This window comes from Sardina pilchardus, chromosome 12 (genome assembly GCF_963854185.1).
Source record: "Sardina pilchardus chromosome 12, fSarPil1.1, whole genome shotgun sequence".
Taxonomy (NCBI): domain Eukaryota; kingdom Metazoa; phylum Chordata; class Actinopteri; order Clupeiformes; family Clupeidae; genus Sardina; species Sardina pilchardus.
Genome location: NC_085005.1, coordinates 15,900,772 through 15,927,938, shown reverse-complemented (window position 1 = coordinate 15,927,938; position 27,167 = coordinate 15,900,772). Strand labels below are relative to the sequence as shown.

Below are 27,167 nucleotides of genomic sequence, written 5' to 3'. Positions count from 1 at the left end.
TGTGGGTGTACTGTATGTCTACACTCATACAGTATGACTGCGTTTAACAGTCTGAGGTCACTATGGAGACATGTCAGTATGGAGACCGGTCACTATGGAGAGAGGTCAGTATGTAGAGAGGTCAGTATGGAGAGAGGTCACTATGGAGACTGGTCACTATGGAGAGAGGTCAGTATGGAGACAGGTTACTTTGGAGACAGGTTACTTTGGAGACAGGTTACCATGGAGACCAGTCACTATGGAGACAGGTCAGTATGGAAACCGGTCACTAAGGAGACAGGTCAGTATGGAGAGAGGTCACTATGGAGACTGGTCACTATGGAGACAGGTCAGTATGGAGACAGGTCAGTATGGAGACTGGTCACTATGGAGAGAGGTCACTATGGAGACAGGTCAGTATGGAGACTGGTCACTATGGAGAGAGGTCAGTATGCAGGTGTGTCCCTTACGAGCAGATGGCCAGGAGGCACTCCTCGATGGCGTCCCTCTGGGCCTTGGTGAGCGAGCGGCCCTTGGACAGGCGGTAGATGGTGTGCAGCGTGGAGTCGATGAGCGCGGCGTAGTGCTCCGTGCTGGAGAACAGGTGGGCGCAGCGGGTCAGCAGGGGCAGCACCGCCGAGCCGATGTACCTGTTCATCGCCAGCGCCGTCTCCGTGGTGCTCAGCACCTCCTGACCAGGGAGAGACACACACACGTCACGTCACGTCAGGGTTGGAAATTACGCTCACGTTTTAAAATGGGAGCATCCACCAGCCACTGAACTGTAGATCATTATTTTGCTCCTGACTACAACCAGTCAGTTTCATATATTCAGTCACAGACACATACACTTGCGCACACACACACACACACACACACACACAGACAAGCATACACATACACATGCACACACATACCCATATTGTAACAAAGATACAAACACATACACACACACACACACACACACACACACACACACACACACACACACAGATGCAGATAAAAGCTGTTACTCTATCCCGAACTAAACCCTTACTGACAGATTAACTGCGCAGATATTTACATTGCCAGCGAAAAACACCTGTGAACATGGGATAGAGTGACATAACATATATTTATACACACACACACACACACACACACACACACACACACATACACAGTACCATGAGAACAGCCATACCAATCACAGCTTTGAGGATACGCAAAGGGATTCGGCTGGAGTGCACTGCAAGCATCTAATGGCGGTACAACTCTGAAAGACGGACTAAGTGGGCAGTGGTGGGAGATTACGTGACACCCTGGGGTATGGCAGGACCCTAGCTGAGCTTTTCAGCACTGTTGTGAGGACGCGTGTGTGTTGACTAGAACACGGCTCTTGCCAATTCCGTCTGTCACCACATCGACCGCAAGCCCAACTGGCAAGGGTTCACCCTAGAGGCCAGAGCGAGAGTGAGCGAGGCCTTTGCTGTAGACAGACAGGGGCACGGACTGCCACATCTTTCACAGAGCTTTCTTCACAGTGAGACAAGACAAGACAAGACACTACAACTTAAATGTCAGTCAATCCAAAACACTATGGGATAACAGCTAGCTGTTGGTCAAAACAAACACTGAATCTCTAATATACATCTCTAATATCTAATCTCTAATATATCTCAACCCAAACAAATATAACTACCAGGAGCTCACAGTCAAGATCATTTTGTTCTATTCTGTTCTACATTATCACAATTAACACAGTTCATCTGCTATAGAAATGTCATTTAATTTCCAGTTCATTTTACTCCAGAGGTGAGTGTGAATGACTGGGCAACTGGGTAACTGAATAACGCTGTTTTCGGCAACCGTGGATTTGTGTCTGCATGTCTGTTTGTCAGTGGTTGTGTGTGTGTGAGTGTGTGTGTGTGTGTGTGTGGGGGGGGGTTGGGGTGGGCACTCACCGTGTCCAGAGAGGCCGAGGCCCGCAGGTCCGGCAGGAAGCCCACCTCCAGCAGCTGGAGCAGGAAGGCCTGGTCTCTGATCCCGTACACACGGTCCAGGAACAGCACCATCGGCGCCTTGTGCTCGGGGCAGAAGCTGGCCGACATGTCCGGCTCCGTCACCGAACCGTCTGAGAGAGAGGGATGACAGGAGAGAAAAAAAACAGAAAGAGAGGAGGAGAGAAAGAGAGACTCAGGGGAAAGGCACAGAGGACAGGGGAGTGGATATAAAACCGAAAGCCGTGGTGGTTGACAAAATTACAGAAGCGTATGAGTGCTGTAAAGCATTTAAAGAGATGAGAGCCATAAAATAAGAATGCGGTCCTGATGGACACTGTGACATTGTGACATCAATCAAACCCAGCCAGGAGTGGCCCAAAAACTATGTTTACAGTGCAATTCCTTTGGGGGTTTACGATGCTATTCCTTAGGGAGATGGGCCACCTTGGGCTGCCGGGGGGAGGGATTCATACCTTTATTGACGACGGGCATCTTGAGTGGGATGCTAATGATGCCAACGAGGTCCATGGTTGGCACCAGAGACTGAAGGATGGCGCGGATACGCAGCGCTTCCCCTTTGCCCTTGCTGATGAGCTGATGAGAGGCACAACTCAAATGTTCAAAACCATTTCGTCTTCGTTTCGTTTTTTTTACATTTATTCATTTTGGCGAAAACTTGTATCTACTGTACTTATGTGCTTGTGTGATCATTGGACCTATGGTCCTGTACACTGTACAGTAATTGCCGTTTGCCATTACCACTGTTAAAATATAAAATTCCTATAAAGTGGATGTGTTTTGTGGTGTCCAAGTAAAGCTCAGCTGGTACAGCATTATAGACTTCATCAGGATTCAGGACGTCCCTGTTCAGGCACTACTCTACTTCTGCTTTGGTAAGTTGCTTTGGATAAAAGTGGCTAAATGAGTAAATGTGATATAATGTGCCTTTTTAACATTATATATATATAATGACCTAAATCAGAGACAGAGAGAGAGAGTGTGTTTGTGTGTGTGTGTGTGTGTGTGTGTGTGTGTGTGTGTGTGTGTGGGACACCTACATGCATCTCAGGGGCACAGCGTCCCAGCAGGTCGATGAGGGCAGAGTAGAAGGACATGATGGCGTTGCCAATGTGTGTCACCTCCTCCTCCTCCTCACCCTCAACGGCCCTGAGAGAGAGGGAGAGAGAGAGGAAGAAAGAGACAGAGAAGCAGAGAGAGAGGGGGGAGATTCAGTTCACTCGGCTCACTTGGTAGCATACCCTTGCAGATTACTTTGTAGATTGGGGGTTGCGGATTCTGTTTGCAGCTGGGCTTATCTAAAGCTTGATGTGGACTTTTCTTGAGCGCAAAGACTGAATGCCAATTAGAGGTCCACAAGAAGCAATTCTTTGTATTTGAGAAGAGGGGGATTTGAATTGTACACTGCACTGGACCTTTAAAGCACATTCAAATGTTTCACTTCAGTTTGATGTGTCATGTTTTCTTGGATTCATGACCTCCATTGTCTCTAAAATAGAAACGTCTCTACGGCCTGTTATTGATCGGTGCACCCTTAAAACGTATGTGTTGAAAAATAGCACAACTTGTGTCATTTTTAACACATCTCTATGTCCAGATAAACAACACAGTTTGTGTTGTTTCCTTCTTTAATTTGTTTCACGTGTTAAAAATAACACAAGTTGCACTGTTTTTTAACACATCTCTGTATCCAGATAGGAACAACACAGTTTGTGTTTCTTTTTCTTATTTGTTACAAAATATGTGTAACAAATAACACAAATTGCGTTGTTGTTTTTTTTTAACACATTTCAGCGTCCAGGTAGGGACAACACATTGGTTTTAAGAGTGTGGTTTTAAGAGTGTGGTCTTACTCTGGTAGTCCTCCCTCAGGCACAGTGGGGAGGTCCAGAGCCGGGTCCTCGGAGATGGTGATGGCCTCCTGCATGGCGGCCAGCAGGCCTTGACCACCCTCGCCTCTCAAGGCTGGGCCGAAACACTCAGGCCGTCGAATAAGGAGCTTCACCACCACATTGGCGTTCTCCTCCACGCTCTCGCCTACGGTAAGAAGGACACACACGCATGAACATACACACACACACACACACACACACACACAAAATGCATAAATGAAATGCATAAATACGCTCTATATCACATGATAAAAACACACATTAAATACCATTTCACCCGAATCTGGTACTTTGACTGACTTCAATTGACTGTTGAGGCATGGATGTTTACTAATAAACAACTCACGCAGAATTAGCTGAGAGGGCAGAAGCTGAATTGAGCAAGCTAAGAGGCTTTTAGGCGTTTGTGGCCAGATATCTGTAAATAACAGGAAAACTTGCCCACAAATGTCTCTGCGCTAACACCAAAAATTCACCAGTCCAGTGTACCAACGTACCATTGACGAAGACGGCGAAGCGCAAGAAGGAGAGGTATCGCTCGCCTTCCATGGGGTTCCATCCAATGTCAGGGTAACCCCTGTTCACCAGCATGGCACAGCTCTGAAGCCCACAGCCAGCCAGGTATGTGACCACCTACACACACACAAACACACACAATGGAACAGAAAGCCTCAATACACACAGCACATCAAAACCACTGAATTATGCCATTTGCGTTTCTTTTAAAGATTACAATCTTATCACCGACAAGAGTTACGACAAGGTCACATTGAAACTCTGTAAGAGTTTTCCACAAAGAGTTTCTTTTAGTAGATGCTAATTTAATTCCGCATTCATTTGTATGTGCGGCTATGTCAGATTGTGAGCGGCTATCCGAACGTGGCGCTGTTTTATCAGGAGAGTTTGGGGAGATAAAGTCACCTTCTCCAGGTCAGGCTCCTCCAGCGCCAGGGCCAGGCCGTTATTATCCATCACAGAGGAGGCAGCCACGTCCAGGGGCGTGGAACCTCGCATGGCGGGGGAGGCTGTGTGGATACAGAAACGCACACACACACACACACACACACACACACACACACACACACACACACACACACACACACACACACAGTGTCAGAGAAACACACCTGCACATACACAAATACACACACATATGCAAACACAACCACACAAAAATACACACATATTTGAACACACACACAGACATACACTCCCTTGCTCTTCCTTGCTCACAGACACAAATACACACATACGCACACACGCAGTCACGCACACACACAAACAGCCAGATGCACAGAGGTCACAGCCAAGCCCTATTAAACCATTAATCCCGACTAAATTTGAAAAAAGTGTCTAACGGCGTGCTAGCACCCTCACAGCTTCGATGCTAAAGGGGCAAATTAATTCATTATCAGAGAGGCTATTTTTGTCCCTCTGTTGTAACAGCAGGGGGCACTGTCCCTCAGTCCTCCTCAATGAGGCACATCCGTTAATGTTATCAATCCACTCACCACCTATTCAGTTTCACCCTGATTTATAGTTTGACACAACACAGCACATGTGTCTGCTTCTGAGTTATATAGTTGCCCCAGAGAGAGAGAAGACAGAGCGAGAGAGAGAGATAAAAAAAAATCCATGCTTTCAGCAGACTATAAATTGCTGGAATTATTGATGAGATATTTGATAACTGGATAACTGCTTACATCTACTTTACAGAAAAACAAGCAGCTCTTTTTAAAACGGGAGGGCATGTCAAAAGACAGCTGAGGGCTTAAAGGCTAGCGTGCGTGTCACGTCCAGTCAACTAGGCCGAGGGGACCGAACTGGGCGGAGGCCATTGAGTCCGTGAGTGAGCGAATCCGCAGCTGTTGATGACCGCGAGGTGACAGACGACAGTAAAAAGGGTGGTAGCCGCCACCGACGTGCTCTCATTAGGCTCTGTGATTGTGGGAATGCCAGCGTCAGGGGCAGTAGAACTAGCCCAGGGCCGGGTGGGGCTGGAGTGGATCGAGGAGACGGTGGGGTGATGCAGTGGATTTTTTTGTATGAACATCCTGAAAAGTTGTACATTTCTGCTGTAAAAGTATGTAGCGCACACACACACACACACACACACACACACACACATACACAGACATACCCCCCCCCCCCCCACACACACACACACACACACACACACCCACACACACATACAGTACACAAACACACAAACACACATACGGTACACACAAATACGCACACACACAGTACTGCTCTGCACATTCACATTTCAAATCATGAAACCTGTCTCGAACAACACACACACTCACCCAGGCATAGTGTCTATTATTTTCACAAAACACACACACACACGTACATATATATGCACAAACAGACAAATACACACCCATACACACACACCCACACACACACACACACACACTCCATCTGAGCCCCTCCCCTGTGAGGTGCATCCAACAGCAGCAGCCATTCCTCACCGTCAGATCCTCAGTGACTCATCACTCTCTGCGCTGCATTCCAAAACCACCCATCTCCCTTTTCTCTCACACTTCTCTGCTTTTTCTTCTTCACTCTCTCTCCTCCTCCTCCTCCTCCTCCTCCTCCTCCTCTTTCACACACACACACACACAAAAAAATACTCTCTCTGATCTGTCATCAATCTGCCCCTCCCTGGCTGGCAGAGTACACCCGCTCCGCTCCACTCTCCTCACACCAACACCACCCGACCCAAACTCGCCCCGCGCCCCACGCCACCCTCAATCCCTCAAAACACCAATTCCCCCGTAGTTTTCTCCCCACGGGTTCTTGAATGATCGCCACAGTAGTTCTTATCGCCAGACCTCTTTCAAACCTCCGCCACCAACACACACACACACACACACACACACACACACAGACACACTGTACACACACATACGCACACACAAACACACACATAAACACACTCACACAAACACACACACACACACACACACACACACACACAAACACACACACACACACACACACACACACACACACACACACACACTCACATAAACACACTCACACAAACACACACACACACAAACTCACACAAACACACACATACACACACACACTCACATAAAGACACTCACACAAACACACAAACACACACACACACACAAACAAACACACACAAACACACACACACAAACACTCACATAAACACACTCACACACTCACACACACACACACACACACACACACGCGGCTGTTCCTCTGCCGTGCCCTGACTACAATAAGGTTTTGGTGCGGCGGTACGACGGTGCCGCTGTATACGCACCCAGGCCCACGCAGCTGTTCTCCAGCAGGTAGCTCAGGTGGTCGAACATGGCCTTCTGGTTCTGCCGGCTGATGCGACAGAAGTAGCACAGGAAGCGGCAGCAGCTGGCCACCATGGCGGGGAAGGCGATCTGAGGAGAAGACAAAAGAAGAACAAAGAGAAAACAAAAATAAAAATAAAAAAATAAAAAAACACCATCACCACGTCTCCCCATGGAGACAAACAACATGGACCCCCAATGGATCTCCATGAAATCCATTCTCTAGTAAGGGACCCGCAGAGGAAGGATGAAAGATAACGAAACGAAATAAAACAAAACAGCCACCATCATCAAACGTGGCAGCAAAGACATATTTAATACTAATACTGTAACTTCACTTATTTTTCAGCACTGGTGTTGATAAAGTTCAAATATTCAGTGCACGTACAAACAAGAGAATACCAGCAGTCAATCAAGATGGCGAGAGATGGCAAATTATCTGCAAAAAGTACAGATATACAACTGTACTTACATACACACATACACACACACAAACACACACACACACACAAACACACGCACACACACACACACACACACAAACACATGTTTGGTTCGTCATAAGGGTCTCCGTACGCAGCCTGCTCAGATCATATCTCAGAGTGGGGGGTTGTGGTCAGACATCTGCGACCCCCCACCCCCCCACCCCCTGAGGTGCATTCCCCAAAGCAGAAACCAGACGCTGCGGACCCTGTGGAACCCTGGGCTTCCACCCCCGCTGGCTACTTCACGCTTGGCACAGCGAGGGGCATCAAATCTCACCGCGCTCTAGCACAGCCCAAAAAGGACAGGCGTGATAGCCCCCCCACTGTCCCACCCCTCCACACACACACACACACACACACACACACACACACACACACACACACACACACACACCTCCGCCCGCCCCACTCTCTCTCTCTCTCTCGCTGTCTGACCCCCTCCACCCTTGAGTGCCTGCTAAGTTGTTAGGCCTGGGCAACATCTCCGCCTGCTGAGCTCCACGTCTTAATGACAGATAGGCTTTCCATGCCGATCAGGCCCTTGCATCACTCATACGTTTAGTTCCACGCCACGGATCAATTGGGAGCTACTGTACACCCCCGCAAGCGACAACTGTTCTCTTGGCACTTTGGAAGTTATCACATTTTCACCACAACGCTGTTCAGCAGTATATACACTCAAATCTAAATCATACAACAGATAGCAGATAAAGACATTATGGGAAAATTGTGATTTACCTCAGAGTGCCTCTCGTGCCTGAAAAGTCTGAATTTGATGAGGGAGACAGTCTGTGAGAGTAGTTTTTGACACTGTGCCCACTGAGCAAGCAACGTCTATGGACGTCCAAAAAACAGTGGTCTGTCCAGGCTGTGATCTGGACGTCTATTTTACAGTCAAAATGAGTTGATAAATGACACTGGGACAATAGTAAAATTAGTTGCAAATAGACGTTCGGCCATTCTGGCTACTCTGAGGACGTCTTCTGGATGTCTAATTAAGTCTTTCAGACGTCCTCAAGCGACGCCTATATCACACTCAGAACAACACATCTATTCAACGTCCAGGAAATACGTCTTAAAAACGTTCATTCTGGCTACTCGGAAGACGTCTTCTGGAGTTCGGCGACCACGTCTTCTGGACATATTTTGGACCAGTTTTTGCTCAGTGGGTATAGTGTGAGACTGTGTAGTGTGAGTGTGTAGCAGTTTTTGTAGACCTATTTCCCGTGTATCAGCAGCTGCTCTGGCTTGCCCTCACCGGTGTCTTACCTGAGACTTGTCGTCTCCTCCCAGGACGTTGACCATGACTTGCATGACTGTCTCATGCATCCCCAGCACTCTCATCAGGTTGGGATGTTGGTAGAAGACTTTGTTGTTCATGATGTCACTATAGGGAACACCAGGCAGAAGGGAGTGGTGAGAGATTTCATTATACTTCCAACAGCCATACAATCTACAAAATTATATTTATTATGCAAATTCTGTATCTGTGACCCTATGAAGTGTTCTTTTAACGTAAAGCTGTTAATGCTTCATAATCAACTGAACAACATGGCGGTCTCGAAAAAAAGTCGAAAAAAGAAATGGTCTCTTGCTTCATTACAAGCTTTGAGGCCAACCAGCCAACCAGCCAGCCAGCCATCCTCAAGCTGAGGGCTCTTTCAATCAAGGCTCAGGCTGAACGAGAGGTTCTTGAACAGTGATGGATGGATTGAGGCCACGGCACTAGCTGGTGGTAAGACTGAGTGTGCAACAGAGTCCGCCCGGTGCAGAGCTGCACACTTTATAAAGCCTTCTTCTCCTGTACCTTAGATTACCTTTCTCACTGCAGACGCTAGCAGTCATTATGTTAAGCTTAATTGCTAGCAGCATCATAACCACATCTTTCATTTTAATAAAATTTTTCAAGGCTTTGAAATTCATTGAATTCTTGAATTCACTGTTTTCATTTTATGAAATGGAAATGAGATTAAGGTCTAATGATATTAATTATGTAATTGTACTCCTCTATGGATAATGTGCAAATTTCTGTACATTGATACGAGTGTGATGTGAGTTTCCACATGAACTGGAATTAGAGTAAGTAGCCGGAAAGAAAAAAGCAATGTAAAAGGGTACACAATTTTATATGCTTGGTTGTATACTAGGATGTGAGTGGTCATGTCGTTTGCATGTCGTGTTCATCTTGAATTTCCCCTCGGTTTGAATTTCCCCTTGGGGATCAATAAAGTATCTATCTATCTATCTATCTATCTATCTACAGTGTATCTATCTACCTATCTATTTATCTATCTATCAATAAACTATCTATTTATCTACTGTATCTACTGTATCTACTGTATCTATCATTTTGTTACATGTTTTCAGTGAAGTCAGTGAGGGCGCTGGAGTGTGATGAGCGTGTGATGTGCCCGTCGATGCCCACCTGAGCCCGTCGATCATGAGCCTCTCCTCCTCGATGCCCATGCGCACGCTGAGCAGCGAGCGGATCTGGCCGAGCGAAGCCAGCAGGTGGATGGCGTCCTGCACCGAGGCGGCGCTGATGGTGTAGCTCTTCTTCATGGAGCGCAGCAGCTCGCCGATGCCGTCGTACTGCCGCCGCAGCAGGCTGAACATGGTGCGCACCAGCTGCGGGTCCTGCACCAGGCACTCCTGCGCCCACGTCACCATGGTCTGGGAGATCAGCTCCTTCAGGTTGGCTGGGGGAGGCACAAGCGTAGACTTTAAGTTCACAACTGTACGCTAATTAGTGATTAAAAATCGACTAACTACTGTATGAGCCCCCAAAAGGCAAGTAGCCCAGGGAACTGAGGGCAAAGACTTTGGGAGGTGCTTAAAATAGCTTAAAACAGAAGACTGCTTATTAGTTGCAGAATTTCTTTACATAACCTATTTAAGTCTTAAGAACTCATTATTTAGTTCTGAAACCTAATTCGTCAATTATTTGTTTCTTACAAACTATTAAAATGAAACAAATTTGTCTATGACCGTTTGCAAAATATGTTCAGACTTCAGAGTAGACAGGCTAATCCAAATTAACATACAGTACAGTATCATTTAGAGGCAAATCCAGTAGGTATTTTCGGACCTGATGCCATTATTGTCAGTCAGAAATAGAACAGCACTATTCTCTTTATGCGTTAGGCCTTCTCAATCCTCTCGGAAGCAAAGTGCCCTTTTTGATGTTACCAAAACTATGGTCGTGTCAGCAGCTTCGCCTGGCTGGTGAGCCTTTATGAGGGAATTGGAAACTATTACTCAGGCTGGAGAGAGAGAGAGAGAGAGAGAGAGAGAGAGAGAGAGAGAGAGAGAGAGAGAGAGAGGGATCGCTATACGTCTGCGGAGTGCTGCCGCTGTGCCTTCCCAGCTGAGTCAGTCTTTCCCGCGACCGACAGCCCTACACGGTGTTATGACTTCATAAGGATGAATCAATACACCAGCTCGGCACTTCTGGAGGGGTAGCAAGATCATTACCATGCGCAATAGATCATAATCTGGTGGGGGGGGGGGGGGGGGGTGGAGATGTTGCAATTTAAGCATTTAGCTGACACAAGTAAACAATTATTTTTTTTCCCTCACAAAAATTATTTATAGCACATTTCAAACATTTTCTTCCATTCTCCTAGTTTTAGTCTAAACAGTATTCTATACATATAAAAGCCAAATCCAACTGTGAAAACATGTACATGTATTCATTCAGCAGCAGTCACTTCTATCACAAAAAGGACTTACAAAATAACATCCAAGAGGAGACCTTATAGGGGACAATAGTTACCACAATAGCTGCCACAATAAATACCAGAAGGAGACCATAGGACAATTACGGGGTTTGGAAAGTACTCAAGTTTCATTTGGACCCACATGGATGGCCACTGACGTCCAGGTCACCAAAATCCACTCTGGCCATCAGCGAGCATCTAATTGGTCCAGAATTAACGGAACGGGCATTTTCGGTTCTGTTCAGGGGCGAGCTCGGTGCCAGGATGTTGGCAGCGGCTGCTGTGGCTCGGGCCAATGCCTGCTGGCCAGTGCCTACTGATGTGTTTTGCTTCCAAAAACACTGTTTTTCCCCTGATGTCCACGGGCAGCACAGAGATGCGGGGGTTAGGGATGCGGGGCTTAATATGCAGGACAGAGTGTGACGGTCAGGTGAAAAGCCTTTCCTGGGGAGTGCGACAGGACGGCCACATACCAGGGAGGAAGCACGGAATATGCCACATGCTCAGCCATCCCTGGAAGAGCACTGCTTGCAAGTTAATATCGCAGCACTACGGGGAGTGCTTATTGATCAAGGTAACCTTTTTGGATCACCGCTTTTGCAACATCCATCTTTTTAGCTGAGTCCATGATTAATTATATATATATACAGTATATATATAATTTTGGTGTTCAGCTTCAGTTAAAACAAACTTATATGTGACTTTTTTTGGCGGCTGTACACTGATGTTTTTTTTTATATAGCTAATTACACTGACCTACATACTTGACAGGGGGGGCTGCTGAGTCTCCAAACTCACCTCCCCCTGCATCCTAAATCTGCTGAATTATTTATACACCCCTAATGAGTCGCGGGAATTATTTTAGCATCCCTGGAAGTGTTTGCGAGGCTTGTTTTAACATACTGTACAGCCTGCCTCAGGGTGCTCGACCTTCAATCACAAGAGTGGACGTGTCTTCCAAAAAAGTCTAAATACTCATCCTGTGGACTGACTGGCTTTCCTCCAACAGCACTTTTGAAGTGTGCGTTTTTGTGGCATGGAAAAGGTAGTGATAGTTGACCTTCATTTGCCATCCCTACACACACACACACAGCAATCAAGACTGTCTTCATTCGTTGTTCCCTGTTAGTAAAACAACTTACCAAGTGCTTAAGAAGTTACCAATTACTGAGAGCATCTCCTCTCCTAACACATCTAATAACCCAACACCTTACCATGCACTTACTATGCACTTACTATGCACTTACTATGCCTCTTATCATGCACTTCTCTTCTTCTAGTGTTGTTATCTTCTTCTCCTTTCTACATCCTTCTACCTCTTTTTCCTTCTACGTCCATCTACCTTAGACCACTCTTCAACTAGTTAGCTCCGCCAAGGAGGCTATGTTTTCATCTGGGTTTCTTTGTTTGTTAGTTTGTCTGTTTGTTTGTTTGTTCGCAAGATAACTCAAAAAGCTATGGATGGATTTCGAATTTTCAGGGAAGGTGTTAAATGACCCAAGGAAGAAACTATTTAATTTAGCTTTTCTAGTACTTAAAGTTGTTTCGGTGCTGGCTTACTGGGAGCAGCTTGTTCCTCCTCTGTTGGTTCCGCCTCGGTTTTGTGCGGCCGGCCTTTGATTTTGTAGACGAGGGACATCAGGCGGCCCTTGATGGAGGTGTCCGGCTCCTCCTCCTCATCTTCAATTGGGATTCCTGCATGGGGAAACACACGTGAAATATGCTGTTAAAGACGCTCACATTTGAACACTCACTTGTATGCGATATGCGATACAATTTGGCAATATAACAACGTGTGTGTGTGTGTGTGTGTGTGTACTGTATGTGTATGTGTGTGTGTGTGTGTGTATGAATGTGTGTGTGTGTGTGTGTGTGTGTGTGTGTGTGTGTGTGTGTGTATGTGTGTGAACGGAGTCTTACCACAGTGTATTCTCAAATCATCGTGGAAAATGTGCAGCTCATCTTGAATTTCCTCAGGGCAGGGGCAATCCTCCCCCAGGGCGAAGTTGAGCAGCATATTAATCTGCATAATGAGAGTTTGTAAGATACGTGCAGAAACAGAAAATAAACAAGAGGATAAAATCTGAATCTCATGGTCCCGATGGCCTCTAGACATAATAGTGTGCGGACATAACATGACGCAAGCTGCCCTGAAAATCATATGTACTGTATTGTAGTGAAGACTCATACAGAAGACATCGAATATACATTAGGAGTGAAAGGTTGGATCACTTCCAAGTTCCTATTGGATGCTGCACATTTATTCCTGAAGCTTCTATACATCATTTTAAAGATAAGTAAGATGGAAGGGATGACATTGGCGATTAGCATTCGTTCTGGAGAATATGGCTGGTCTTTTTGGTAAAACAAAAGAGATTTAATTTTCCCAAATGTATTCACCCAAAGGATAAGTGGAATCCTAAATTAAAATGAAAGCTTCCCACAATTAATGATTCAGTCGAAGAGCAGCCATGCATAGGAAGTGAAACTGTCAGTTTCAAGTGAACCTCACTTGATATGGGAGAACCCTCAAAAGTTCTCTCAATGCACTTCTGTTAGCTTGAAATAAAGGCTTCAAACTCATTTTGATGCTATGAAGAATAAAGTCTCCAACATGGCTAATACGTTTTTGATGTACTGGGTATTATCTTAGCACAAAATGGTGTTGAACATTAACGCCAAGGGGCATATATATAAATTCTTCCGTGGTGCTGCTTTAAAGTTCTGCCAGGGCTGCCTATTTGTAATTCAGCTGACACCTGAACAGTGGGACTGCTGGTACCTGTTCCTGCGGGGGGGAACGGAACTCCTTGGTCTTCTTGGCGGTGACGGCAGCGGACATGTTGAGAGCCTGCATCAGCTCGTTGTACCTGAACTTCTGGTTGTACTGCAGCTTGGACACGTAGGCGTCGGCGAAGGCCACGATAGCCTCAATGCGCTGCTTCAGCTCACAGTCACAGAAGTAGTGCAGCAGCACACACATCTACACAACATATTTAGAGAAGTGTTTTAGCGTTACAGTATGAGGCCAGCGAATTATACCATGCAGAAATATTGAGAAAGGCACTGTACAAAACACATCGCTGGATAGAGTTGTTGAAACAAGGTGCAGAATAAGGTGCAGAACCTTTTTGGGACAACTGTATACATTCGGTTATGTGACTTCTCCAGGTCACTTATGAATTTGGCCTGATCACACAACAATATTACAAGTAGACAATGTTCTTGACATTTTCCCATTCTATTCTGTTTAGCCCAGACAGATGCTCTAAGTCAGTAACCTAATTGTTACTTTTTATGGCACTTATGGAAGCATATTATGGCACTATTATGGAATTATATTATGGCACTATTCATGGGTTTCATTTGGTCCCTTTCCACAGGTGTATCAAATCAAGCACCTACAGTAGATCATGAATGCAGACTGCATGGTGCTTGATTAATACACCTGTGGACAGGGACCTGATGAAACTGAATATATGGCACTTAATATGGGACTGAGTCCATTTTGCTGCACTGTCCCGCCCTCACATTAAAACATTCCGACACCACTGGTTCATCCAGGCGGAACAGACGGAGCTCTGACCTGCAGTTTGACCGACTCCGGCAGATGCTTCTCCAGGAGGCCCCTGGTGGGCGGCTTGGCCTCTTTGGCCTCCTCCTCGCCGGCCTCCACAGCCTTCCCCTCCGCGCTGGTCACCACCTCCTTCCCCGGCGCGGCCTCCACCGCCAGCGCGCCTCCACCACCAGCGCCTCCGCCGGACGCCTCCTCGGGCTCCTGGAAGACGTTGGGCTCGATGAGGAGCAGCACGAGGCGCACCTCCTCGCTGGTGAGCGCGCCCATGATGAGCAGCGTGCTGATGAGCTTGAGGATGGGCACGAACTGGTACTCCACGCTGCCGCCCACCGGGTCGCGGATGTGCACGCCGCCGCCGTGCACGGCCTCCGTCAGCATGGAGATGGCCTTGGCCTTGAGCTTGGCCAGCGGCATCTGCGGGCTGTGCATGTGCTGGTCGCGCTTGGTGCCGATGAAGCACGGCGGCGAGAAGGTCAGCCCCGGCGTCAGCGTGGTGCTCAGGCCCACGCCGGGCAGCGTGTGGCTCTTGGACGCGTCGCGGAAGAGCCGGATGCCGCGCGTCTCCGAGGTGACGGGGATGATGTACTCGTCCTTCATCATCAGGCGCGCCTCCTTGGCCCGGTCCAGGTGGATGCTGATGAGCACGTCGTAGAAGCCGGCGCGCAGCTGGCCCGTCAGGTATTGGTTGTCGATGGTGTAGAGGAGCTGCGATTGGTCCAGGTGGCTGCAGAGGGCGTGGGCCACGCGCGTGTTGCCCAGAGCGCAGAGGGCGCAGTAGAGCTTCAGCGTGTGGTAGTGGAACTGGCGTAGAGCCTCGTTCTCCGACAGCTCCATGATGTCAAGACACCTGAACCACAAGAGATCAATTACACAATAACCGGTCACATACCATAACATGGAGCCACAACAATTCAAATCATAAAGGGCAAGTGCTCCAAGAACATACAGTAGATCAGTGACAACCCTGGCTAAATAATAAACCTCCTAATAGCAAAGCCCAATTGGTTTCATTGTCCTTGTGAAACAGAACCATGGGGTTCTTCTATTAGTTGGTTGACCGTCTACTTCTGAGGTAATTTAGCTTCTCATTAATATAATATAATCTATGTTCTTGGAATACGTCCAAGGAGAGCCATAGCAACATCATTAACCATAACATATCAAAACAGCAGCTACCAATTCAATCAGAAGTTACTCCTTCGAGGAAGATGCATTAGCTTCTACATTAAACTGACAGTCAATATTGTATAAATAAATAATATAGTAAACCTATTAACAAACAAGTAGGTGTAGGTATTTCAAAATAAGTGTCCCCAAGGAAGAGATCAGGGCGCTTTGAGTACACAGATTAATGATGCAGCATATGGTATTCATAAAGAAAATGAGGTTTGTGTCATCCATACAAATGTATATGTGTCTGGATTCTGTGTATGTGTGTAAGTGTGTGTGACTGTGTGTGTGTCTGTGTATGTGTGTGTGTGTGTGTGTTTAAATAGTAAAGCCCTCGGGAGCACTACACTCTGCTGAAATACAAATGTATGCAATCACTGTCCTGTGGGACAATCTGCTGGCTCACGTCTCCGAGTGAGGAATCAGCGAGTGTGAAATCACCGGGACGCCTCCCTCCCTCCCTCCTCCCCACCGGTCAGGTCAGACAAGCCCACACACACACACACACAGACAGACAGACGGCTGTCGTCTCTCCGGGCGGCCATGCCACGCCGCGGTCGTCGTTCCGGCGGGGTGCGGAGGCACTGACCTGTTCTCCTCGGGGATGTGCACGGCCAGCATCTGCAGCGGGTCCAGGCACTGCACCACCCAGCCGTGGCGCTCGCTGACCCGCGCCGTCTCCACCGACAGGAAGGTGTTGGGCATGCGGCTCCACAGCACGGACACGATGGTCTGCACGTCCAGCCGCGGCGGGCACTGGGGCACCGGGTTCCTGTGCAGGCTCTTGAAGATGGCCGACGACAGGGGCATGGCATCCTGCAGCAGAGTGTGGAAGTTGGCGCACGGTTAATAGCACTATATGGCACTGGCATGAACTCTGTATTACAGTAAAGCAACAACCCAACTAGACCCAACCAACAACCCAACTAGACCCAACCAACAACCCAACCTACAGTAGCATAGCATAACTGACTGGAAGTGGGTTACATCAGTTAGCCTTTAGCTCTGTGTGGTTGCTGTGTGGTCATTAATAAAAAACCCAGCATCTCATACATTTGATTAAAGAGCATCACATTGATAAGATAAATATACAGTACAGGTTCAGATCATTCTTCAACGATATTTTTTTTTGTTTGTTTGTTTGTTTGCTTTTTTTCTTTTCAAAAATAAAGATAAAATCCAAAACCTACCTGGATCTTTGCAAACTCAAACTGGAGCAAATTAGGGCTTGTTGGCAGAATGAATGCCGCAGGAAACAGCTTGGTGTTGGGCTCCACCTGGTTGAGAGACAAGAGTAAAGTCCCATCACTGCGCTCACTCTCACACCGCCCGCTGTAGATCTTCAGATGCTTAGTCACGGACTTTAATTCAAACTGCACCGCCCTGTGCTTGACAAAGTAATGTTGCACATGGGGGGGGAGGCGGGTTGGTGCTGGGTGGATGGTGGGTGGCGGTGAGTCAGGATTAATGTAAATCCAGTCTGCTTTCAGACGGGAAATAGATTGTGAGTTGTCTCCAGTGACAGTGTGAGCCCCCGCCTGGCACTGTATCAACGTCAGCCATCAAGGAGAGACAGCAGCGGCGGGCTCATTAGTGCATAGCAGCGCAGGCAGCTCCTGGACCTGCAGGGCTTATCTTCTGGGCTGAGTTTGTAGACTCTCCGCTGAGAGATCAGCCTGGTTTCATCCATTTGGTTGCAGATGCCCCTTTTTTAATGGAGCCAATTACAGCACCGTAATTGTCAGAATACTATGAAATGTCTAGACAGCGAGCTCTGAGGTGGATTTGAACAGTCCGTGTTGGCATTACTAGTGGTTTTAATTCTGAGACAGTTGATATTCAGAGACCATCTGATAGGGTACAGCACCTACCTGGTAAGTGGTGGGCAACTCCTTGCCATTGGCAGTGAACGAGACGATACCGGAGGCCAGGTCTATGAAGCAGCCGATCTCAATGTCAACGTTGGAGCGGGAGGAGGACGAGCCGAGCCCTATGTCCCCTCCACACACCATATAGCAGTTGCTCCTCCTCAGGCTGATAACAGAACAAGGCAATAAGGAAACACACACCTTGAAATGGGACGCAGAGACAGCGGGCAAAACAAAGAAGATGATTAAAAGGTATCTTGATTTTCTTTCTTTCTTTCTTTCTTTCTCTTTTTTCTTTCTTTATTTTCAAAAGACAGATGGAGGTTTGTTGTTGCTGTTTTGTTAGTATTGCCTCACATTTATTTTGATGGCATATGCTCAGGTGCGGGACAGATAAAAAGCACCTGCTGTTCCCACGAGAGTCCAAAGCTACTCGCCACCGGCAGTTTCGGCAGCTTCAGCAGTTTCAAACAAAAACTCACCACCGCAAATCTGAATCGTCTTTTGAACTCACCTCTCGTGGACACGGCCTCGTTCGTCTCCTAGGGTTACGGTGACGGTGCGGATCTTGCTAAGGCTGAAATTCTTGCTGTAGTAGTGGTAGTCGGGAGTAACCCAGCCCACCCACACAGAAGTGGGATCCTGACCAGCAAACACTCTTACGGAGTAATAGTACTGAGGGAAAACAACACATTCATGGTACATTACGTTCTTTGATTCCGTATCCTTTTTTGTATTGCACACAGGAGCGGGTGTAGCCACTTTTAAAGCAGCACTATCCAACACTATTTGCCATTTTTTGATGTATGCTTTTGTCATGCAACTAGTTTATCATCTTAAAATTAATTTTGATGCTATATGATCATGTGAAGGACAGATAAACACATCTCGTTACAAGCACCCATCCAGGACATCCACTATGCACTCTCTAGTGCTCCAGGGATGGAGCACACAGGAATAATGAAAGACCTTTCCAAGCACAACATTGCTTGCTATATTACCAAGAGACACTAGATAACATTTTAGCAAGCCTCTAGCAGTGACAATAAGACTCTGGATGCCTCTCAGTTACAATGTCTAATTTATGGATGTGAATCTATAGCTTCATATATATATACAGTATATACAGTGTGTGTGTTTATACATATTTATACACACATACATACAGTACATACATACATACATACATGTATATATATATATATATATTTCTTTACCTTTGTGATGCTCCCATGATCAATCTTGCCACTGTCTTTCTTGGGCACTTCCGTTACCTCTACACCCTCAATGTTCTTTCTTGGCCCGGGGTAGAACTCGACGGGCATGCTCAGGCGACAGTACATCATGTCGTTGTTGCTTGCCTGTGTGCCATAGGTCTTATGGGACACCTTTAGGCACGGGGGTGTGTCCACAGTACCATCGATCCTGGTCACCTAAAAAAGGAGGGCATTCACTACATCGTTTGGTAACCAGCAGTTTGTTTGTTTTGTTGAATAGGAAAGTAGAAGAGAGTTTAACGGACAAAAGCCCACACATGTCCTTAATGTTGGGAACTAATAACTAAAAGCTATACAGTAATAACAATAATTTACATATGACTGCAGTAAAAAGCTCAACTAGGGATGAGTGTTGTAAATTAGCAATAGTTACAAACTCTTTGTGCAACACATCAGTCTCAGGCTTCTATTAGAACTATGTTCAATTGCATCATTACTATCAAATAAAATATAAATAAATAAATAGATTAAGATCTATCAACTATGTTGTTTGGGTTCTTACACCTATACATTATTACCTATAACAGTCATGGAAACTATAAACACTAATTTCTCTTCTGGGAGATGGAATTGCTGGGAGTTGGAACGTCCAATCGACCTGTGTTTCACCCATGTGGTGCCGTGTGCCCTGTGTTTCGCCCATGTCTGATGGAGGCCTCACCTCAATGTGTGGGTGATCCGCTGGCACGTTGACGAATGTGGGCAGGCGTTTGCTAAACCACATGGTGACCTCGCGGTTCATGTTGACGGCGAAGGGTTCGAATCCCTCCTGGAGGCCGTACATGGTGTAGTACTTAAAGGTGCTGGCGTCCTTGCCCAAGTTCATGCGCCCGATCTGGGAGAGTCCCAGGCTACACACTGGGATGAAGCCTGGAGGCGACACAACAACACGCTGTGGTTGCTGGCGGATGTTCAGACACATTTTCTCAGACGCTACCTTGGCCAACAGACAAGTTGGCTGAATCCTTTACTTTTTTTATTCAGTACTTTATTTCGCTCGTTTGTAATCACACTGTTCTGCAGTAAGTCAAGTTCCCTCACTTGAAAGCTGCTTTATCTCCATCTGTTTATGGACATTAAAACAGTGACATTGATTGATCGGCGCTTCGCCTGCATGTGCGACTCACCGTCCTCAGTCTCAAAGTCAGCGAAGCACAGCTCAGAGCCACTACTGGTGATGAGAATTTCTCCATTCAGAGTAAAGAGCATGGACTTGTCCTCCATATTGATCATACACCCAACCACGTCACCCTTGCTCCAGGTGCGGCCAAAGAAATGACCTCCTTTATGTACGCGTCGGCCCTAAGAAGAGCAAACCATTTAGTAGATTCCTCAAATAAGGCTTCCATGCAAACTTACTTTGTTAAATACCAATAATTTGTTTAACTGTATTGTCCGTTATTAACTGAAGACCACATAGTCTACAGTACTGTATATGATGGTGTTGTAGCTTCTAACCACCATTATACAGTATGGAAGAACATAGTGACCCATCGCAAGATATGTTGTGAGTTGTGATTGACAGCCACTTACCCGGAAACCATCAAATACATATGAGAGGTCGTCCATTCCCAGCTCTATGTCAGGCCTGGAGGCGGGCCTAGCCCAGCCCACCTGCATGTCTCCGCCTGTCAAAGCTTCAAACTCAAAGTACCACTTCCCAGTGGTGACCGCATAAGTCTGCTCCACGCGGAAGAAGCGGATAGTTTCGATGCTCTTCTTCTCTAATGCGTGGGCAGCTACAGGGTCAATGGAGAACGAGGATCTTGGTTACTGGGGCATGGGAAGCCTAGATCAAGTGTCTAAACCATCATGGGTTCAACTTTTTATTTCTATGAACTATCAATTCAACAAATAACAGTCAACAAATCACCTCTTAGTGTGAAAAATGCAGTTTGCCCTGCACTTTGGTTTATGACTGGGCTCAGTTCATATGTATTTGAAAGTGAGCCTTAATTGAAAATGATGGCAAAGGTTTGTTAAATATTGAATTAGATAATGAGCCATTACAGTGAAATGCAACTTTGAATTAATATTAGGATATGCTACACCAGTTAGAATGAAACCAGTTACCATTTTATATGCACCATAAGGGATGAGGCCTTAGGATCATTAGTTACTGATGAAATATGCTAACGATTCAAGTTTAACTCTATGTATTTTTAGATGGTGATTTTTCTCACGCTCTTGGTCTGGAGGGTCAATGTTGTACCCGTATCCGACCAGTGTTCGGATAGCCTCGCGGAGACTGTCGCGGTTGGATCTTTTAGTGCGCTCATCTAGTAAAGCATATGGCACCAGGCGAGGATTGCGTCTGCTCTTCAGATCCTACACAAAATCACAGACAGTGGTTAACGGTAAAACTTTCATCTACACAGTAATAAGTCTTGAGCCTATGCAAAAACACTGTGGTAAATTAATGACATGACTAATAACGTGATATAATGATTATAAAGTGATATACTGTATAATGATTAGAAAGTGTTATAATCAGCTAAATAAGTAATTTGACCCTTATGCAACCTGTAGTGTAGAGATAGATCAGTCTCACCTGCTGTATGCCATAGGTCCACCCTTGTTTGATTCTATCTTTGGCCCAAACGTTGTGAGCGTTCTCGGCCAATTTATCTACCAGAACTTCCTGACCAGGATTCAGCTTCACGTCAGAAAGGTCCAGTGGCGTGGGTTTATAACCGTTAGACATCACGTAACTACAACATTTTAGATGAGGAACGAAACATAGTGTACAATATTCAGCAAAGAGAAGGGCATTTTTATGTAAGGCTCTCCAGTGTGAAATCATACTTGTCAAGATATGTCAAGATATATGTCAAAATGAATGATAGTTTGTTTTGATGTGTTAACAAGTAGACAATATAGGAATACATTACTTCTTAGGAAGTTTGATTTTCTTCAGATCCTCCTCTGCATTGAGGTTGACATGGGAAACCATGCACCCCAAAGCCAGTAAGGTCCTGGAAGAGATAAACACTAAGTAAGCTTATGGAAGCATAAACAAAATGGATGTTGCTACAGAGAGGTAATGGCTTCACTGGCCAAGTTCATTGGACCTAATCAGATAAGAACAGAACACTAAACATAGGCCAGTGCCTGATACTTAGACCCCGAAATAAATTACCAAACCAACGGAGGTATTCAATATTGCAGGATAATGGAGGCTAACTGTAATGCATTTCTAATGCATTGGGGAGAGTTGCGGAAAGTTTTGAGTGAAATTAGTCCCAGGCTCCTGCCGCTCCCAATCAATACTCTCACTCTCATGGGATTCGCTTGAGGGATTAAAGTAGCCATGATTAGAATTTAAATCACGGCCCGGATCTGGATCTCTTACAGCGAGCTCCCTCCGTGGCACCACACACTGAAGACAGAGACACTGAGGTGAATTTGTGGGCTGAAACCGCTGCCGTTTCCACGGTAACTTACTTTAATGTCTCGGATGACATCTGCAGGTTATAATTCATTTCGGTCTCGGGCAATTTGGAGAAGTCAATGAGACAGGGGTGCTGTCTCTTGTTGTCATCTCGCACCTACAAGGTCCAAGGAGAGGATGGTTAGCAGCACACAATGACTTGGTTGCAAGGGCAACGTGTGTGCCTGAAGTTCTGAGAAATGTTTGAATTTGAACGTTTGTTTGAGTTATTATTTTTCTATTTTCAATGTTTAACAATCCAGCCCACACATGAATTCCATAACAATGTCTGATAATGTTAAGCCCTGAAAGTGACTTGATTCTTCTTTTTGTGATGCATACAACACTGCACTAGCCTATACTTAAAAGGTTTTGCTGTTAAAACTAATTCTTCCAATCTCTGTAGGCTACTGAACAGAGTTGAGCTTCAGTTCAGAGTACTCGGGCACTGTCATGAGTGGATGCACTTCCGCAGCTGAAGCTAATGCATGTCCAATTAAGAGACAGTGCCTGGGCCACAGATAATATATTGCACACTTCCGCAATAAAAGAAAGATAGTGCCTATCAAATCAGTTATGTGTGAGGCAAATGGGATTACAATGGAACTGGGGATCACAATAGCGCAGTTGTAAATGAAAAATGGCCACCAAATGGGGCTAGTGTCTCGGCTGCCAAGTCTCCGGCACGCGCCCTGGTGAGCGTCCCAGTCAGGGCACGGGACAATGTCACTTTGACGTAATGAGGTCCTCGTTAAAAGGAAATTAATCTGAGAACAGCTGGGCCTCCAAAATATTGCCCTTAATAAATGATAAGGTTCGGGCCCCCATGAGTGATGGGCGAATCTTCACCCGTAATTAATTTTTTGTCCATTCGCTCTCCCGCGCTCCCTGGGACGACAATGCCGTTCATTAAGTTTGTCAAACAAGGCCGTTGTATTCTGAAGGCTGCTGCTGCTGCACGCGACGCCGGGCTGGGTGAAGCTGAAGCTAACGCTAACGGAATACAAAGGAGAGCTGTGTGCTCAGCGTTTTCCCCTCTCCGCTCTGCGCCGCGGGGAGCTTAGCGAGAGGGGAGCATAAATCAAAGCCCTTTCCACCTTGAGCTCCCTATATGGCCAAAGATGAAAATCAATGTGTGAGGCCCGGGCCCATTCATACTGTGGCTATTGTGGGTCACTTAAGTGCTTTAATTAAAAGCTCATCAAACATCCTCGGAGAGAGAGAAAAAAAAATGACATTATCGCTGATCCTCCTTTAGGGTTCTTTAGATAAGGCCAATCTTGATTGAGAAGAGCAACGTACAGACACAAGATAATAATGCACTGATATAGATCACCATTTGTGTGTGAAGATAAAGAAAAATGAGTTCCCACATAATGACTCAGGCCTACTGATAAAGACTTATTAGCTCTTCAGAACCAAGGGAAGCCTTTTTTTCCATTTTTCTATACGTTGCTATAATTCCAGACGAGTTCAATCAGTAATGACTGAGTGATGAAGATTTATCAGGTATTCAGAACAGAGGAAAGAAAGCTTTTTAAAAATGTATGTCTATGTCTTTACCTTGCCATAAGTCCAGCCGAGTTCGATCTTATTCATGCCCCAGAGTTCATGGATGTTCTCAGCGAGCTTGTCCCTCACATGCTCTAGGTGAGGGGGCAAAACAATCTGGACAAAGGAAAGGTCAACAAGACAGATTTAACTGTTAGCAAACAAAGTAGTAAACACTAATAGTAAAACATTTCTAAGTTTTGTGTATTTAAAAGAAAACACAGGAATAAACCCACAAAGTTAGTTACAGATCCTGGTATGGGATCGAGAAATGGACTTGGGTGAAGGGAAAGAATTTAGAAGGCAGATTTAATAAAACACATGTCTATGTAGTTGCCATTGTTTCTGTTAGAAAGGACCCCTAATCTCAAAAGAACACTGACATCCAAGATTCTAGAGCGGAGCACTCTATGATCTTTGGTTCGCATTAATTGATTGACCCACCTGGCTGGTGTCCACAGGGATGGGTATGAAGGAGGCTTGGGACAGGAGCTTTGTGGTGCCCAGTATGTCTCGGACGCCCTCGTGGTCACGCTTGTACTCCTTCACCGGTTCAATGCGCATCTTCTCTTTGGGGAGCAGGGCTTCGTAGCACGGCGTGTAGCCGGCAGGCGGCAGGAACTTGAAGTCACCGTGGCGGCCACCCAACAGGAAGCGTACCCTGGAAAGACCCACTAGTTTAAAGATGGCATCCACGGATTCTAGTCCAGTAATGGGGCTTTTCCACAGCATGGCATCAGCTCAACTTGACTCGACTCTACTCGCTTGTTTTCCATTAGCTAAAACTGGTCACTGGTACCTGGTACTATTTTTGGTATCACCTCTGTTGAGGATCCAAGCAAGCCGAGACCAAAAGGTGACGCTAATGACATTACAGATGTTTTCTCCAGCGCTGCTATGGCAATCGGCTAGCTTATGGGGGTACTTTATTGCTGTGGAAAACGAACACGCGGCCAGTACCAAAATCGAGTAGAGTCAAGTCGATACCATGCAGTGGAAAAGCCCCACAATTCTCAACGGCATTTTTTTATCCCATTAGTTCTCGCAGTCCTCTAGCTGTTCTATGCGTTCCATGCTCAAGTTGCTTCAGTGGAAGAGAACAGTTTAGTGTAAATTGATTGACTGCTGTGCTCGAATATCAACAATCTAGAACTGCTAGAATTGTGGACTGTACCTTTAAATCCTTTCCCAGTGTAAAGACATTTCCATTTATGGTCCTTATGACAATTACATACTGTATGTCAGCTGTGAAGACACCAATCAGCAATGTTTGTTTATGTTTTCTGTACACATAGTTAAGACAGTAGTTAAATTGCTTCTGTCCATCCAGTGGGTTCTACAGTAGTTACACTGCCATTGTGTGTGCTCACACAAAAACACTCCTCTACGATTTCTGCAGGCAGTTCCTGCTCAGTAAAAGGATGTGTATTTGGGAACCATTCAAAAGTCTAGTCATGTTAATTCAGGGGCACTAGGCGGGGGAGTGTGATCTGATTGTCTGCTGAGCTCAAATATAAACAGTCAAGAATTGTTAGGATTGTGGACTGTGCCTTTAAAATAATCTCCCAGTTGTGACTTTCTGATTAGGGTTACATTTTGATACGCTTGCTCCGGGCTACAAAGAAATGTCGGAATAGAAATGTCTTTGTAATTTCAACTGGGAAATGTTCTGAGTAGTATGGCAAGAGTAGGCAAGAGGCTGCTTACAAAGTGACCTTTAGTGTTTAATGTAACATTTAACTTTTAACATTAAGGAAGCTGAGAATTTCGAGGTGTGTGTGGGAGAGAAGGCGGTTTGCCCTAGAGAAGCCAAGCCGAGCCCTGAGTATAATGCAACAGACATTGGAGGGTTTTTAAATTCAAAGTCAGAACAAAAATAGTTCCACCTCTAAAAACACTCTAGGACTCGATGTCCATGTAAATTATTGAGAAATGTTGGTTGGTCTGGCTCTCTGCTGTCCTACTTATAAATATTCAGACTGCAGGCATTTCAAAAATACCTTACAGTATGTCTGTCCACAAACTCTGAGGTGAGTGTTTGTAATTAATATTTCAACAAAATTACAGATTAAAGACATTCATGTGGACAGCATGAGATAACCCGAAATATCTTTACAGGTAGCGAATGGGGAACACTGTATCATTACAGGTGTGAGAGAGGTGTACGTATGGTGTGTATGAAAAGAGAGAAAGAAAGGAGGAGGTAGAGGGAAGAGAGAGAGAGAGAAAGAGAGAGAGAGAGAGAGAGAGAAAGTGCCTGTCTGGAGAGGAGCCCATGTTCTCTGTTACTGCAAGTGTGTGTGTGTGTGTGCAGGTGTGCAGGTGTGTGTGTGTGTGCAGGTGTGTGTGCGCGTGCAGCAGCTGTGTGTGTCTATATCAGTGAGTCTTTGATGCGTACTTGACCCCTGCCGAGAAGCTGACGACTGGGTAGAAGAAGCCGTCTATGTTGAAGTCCTCGAACATGCCCTGCACCGGCTGGCCGTTGATGCGGAAGGACATGCTCGGAGCGCCCAGGTCCAGGCAGCAGCTCACCACGTCATCGCCACTCAGCAGGTGCTGGTTGATGGACGCCACCGCCCTGGGAATACGACCTGCCGTGATACACAGTGGGGGGGGGGGGGGGAGGAGGAGGAGGGGGAACGTGTGGTTTCAAAGGTGAACACAGGTGGCAATACATTCAACTAATGCACAGGGATGATAAAAATATGGCATTACCCTGGCAGCTGTTGTGATTTAGTATGTATGACTCAGCAGTAAAAAGGTTCTGTTTCAAGAGATCGCCACACCTATAGATACCTATAGAAAAATCTATATGTACATAGTGCTTTCTTATGTAAGCATCTGTATGTGGCTGTAGTGGTTTGTGTGAAGT

General features: G+C 46.0%; 1 protein-coding gene across 1 annotated transcript in view; it reads right to left on the bottom strand.

Annotated features, from left to right (window-relative positions):
- Positions 1–27,167, bottom strand: part of ryr3 (ryanodine receptor 3) — a 98,310-nt gene that overhangs the window by 32,406 nt on the left and 38,737 nt on the right. Inside the window, exons 19-47 of the mRNA XM_062551622.1 lie at positions 26,694–26,886; positions 24,740–24,956; positions 24,308–24,412; positions 22,759–22,862; positions 22,206–22,289; positions 21,866–22,025; positions 21,498–21,642; positions 20,848–21,053; positions 20,442–20,616; positions 19,976–20,184; positions 19,255–19,470; positions 18,552–18,712; positions 18,041–18,203; positions 17,360–17,446; positions 16,759–16,985; positions 15,009–15,846; positions 14,205–14,405; positions 13,343–13,445; positions 12,983–13,117; positions 10,129–10,402; positions 8,973–9,090; positions 7,179–7,308; positions 4,793–4,896; positions 4,369–4,504; positions 3,833–4,016; positions 3,020–3,128; positions 2,435–2,555; positions 1,923–2,092; positions 450–670 (exon numbers count right to left, since the gene is read on the bottom strand). Coding sequence (XP_062407606.1) covers positions 450–670; positions 1,923–2,092; positions 2,435–2,555; positions 3,020–3,128; positions 3,833–4,016; positions 4,369–4,504; positions 4,793–4,896; positions 7,179–7,308; positions 8,973–9,090; positions 10,129–10,402; positions 12,983–13,117; positions 13,343–13,445; positions 14,205–14,405; positions 15,009–15,846; positions 16,759–16,985; positions 17,360–17,446; positions 18,041–18,203; positions 18,552–18,712; positions 19,255–19,470; positions 19,976–20,184; positions 20,442–20,616; positions 20,848–21,053; positions 21,498–21,642; positions 21,866–22,025; positions 22,206–22,289; positions 22,759–22,862; positions 24,308–24,412; positions 24,740–24,956; positions 26,694–26,886 — 5,296 coding nt within the window. The remainder of the gene's footprint in view (positions 1–449; positions 671–1,922; positions 2,093–2,434; positions 2,556–3,019; positions 3,129–3,832; positions 4,017–4,368; positions 4,505–4,792; positions 4,897–7,178; positions 7,309–8,972; positions 9,091–10,128; positions 10,403–12,982; positions 13,118–13,342; positions 13,446–14,204; positions 14,406–15,008; positions 15,847–16,758; positions 16,986–17,359; positions 17,447–18,040; positions 18,204–18,551; positions 18,713–19,254; positions 19,471–19,975; positions 20,185–20,441; positions 20,617–20,847; positions 21,054–21,497; positions 21,643–21,865; positions 22,026–22,205; positions 22,290–22,758; positions 22,863–24,307; positions 24,413–24,739; positions 24,957–26,693; positions 26,887–27,167) is intronic.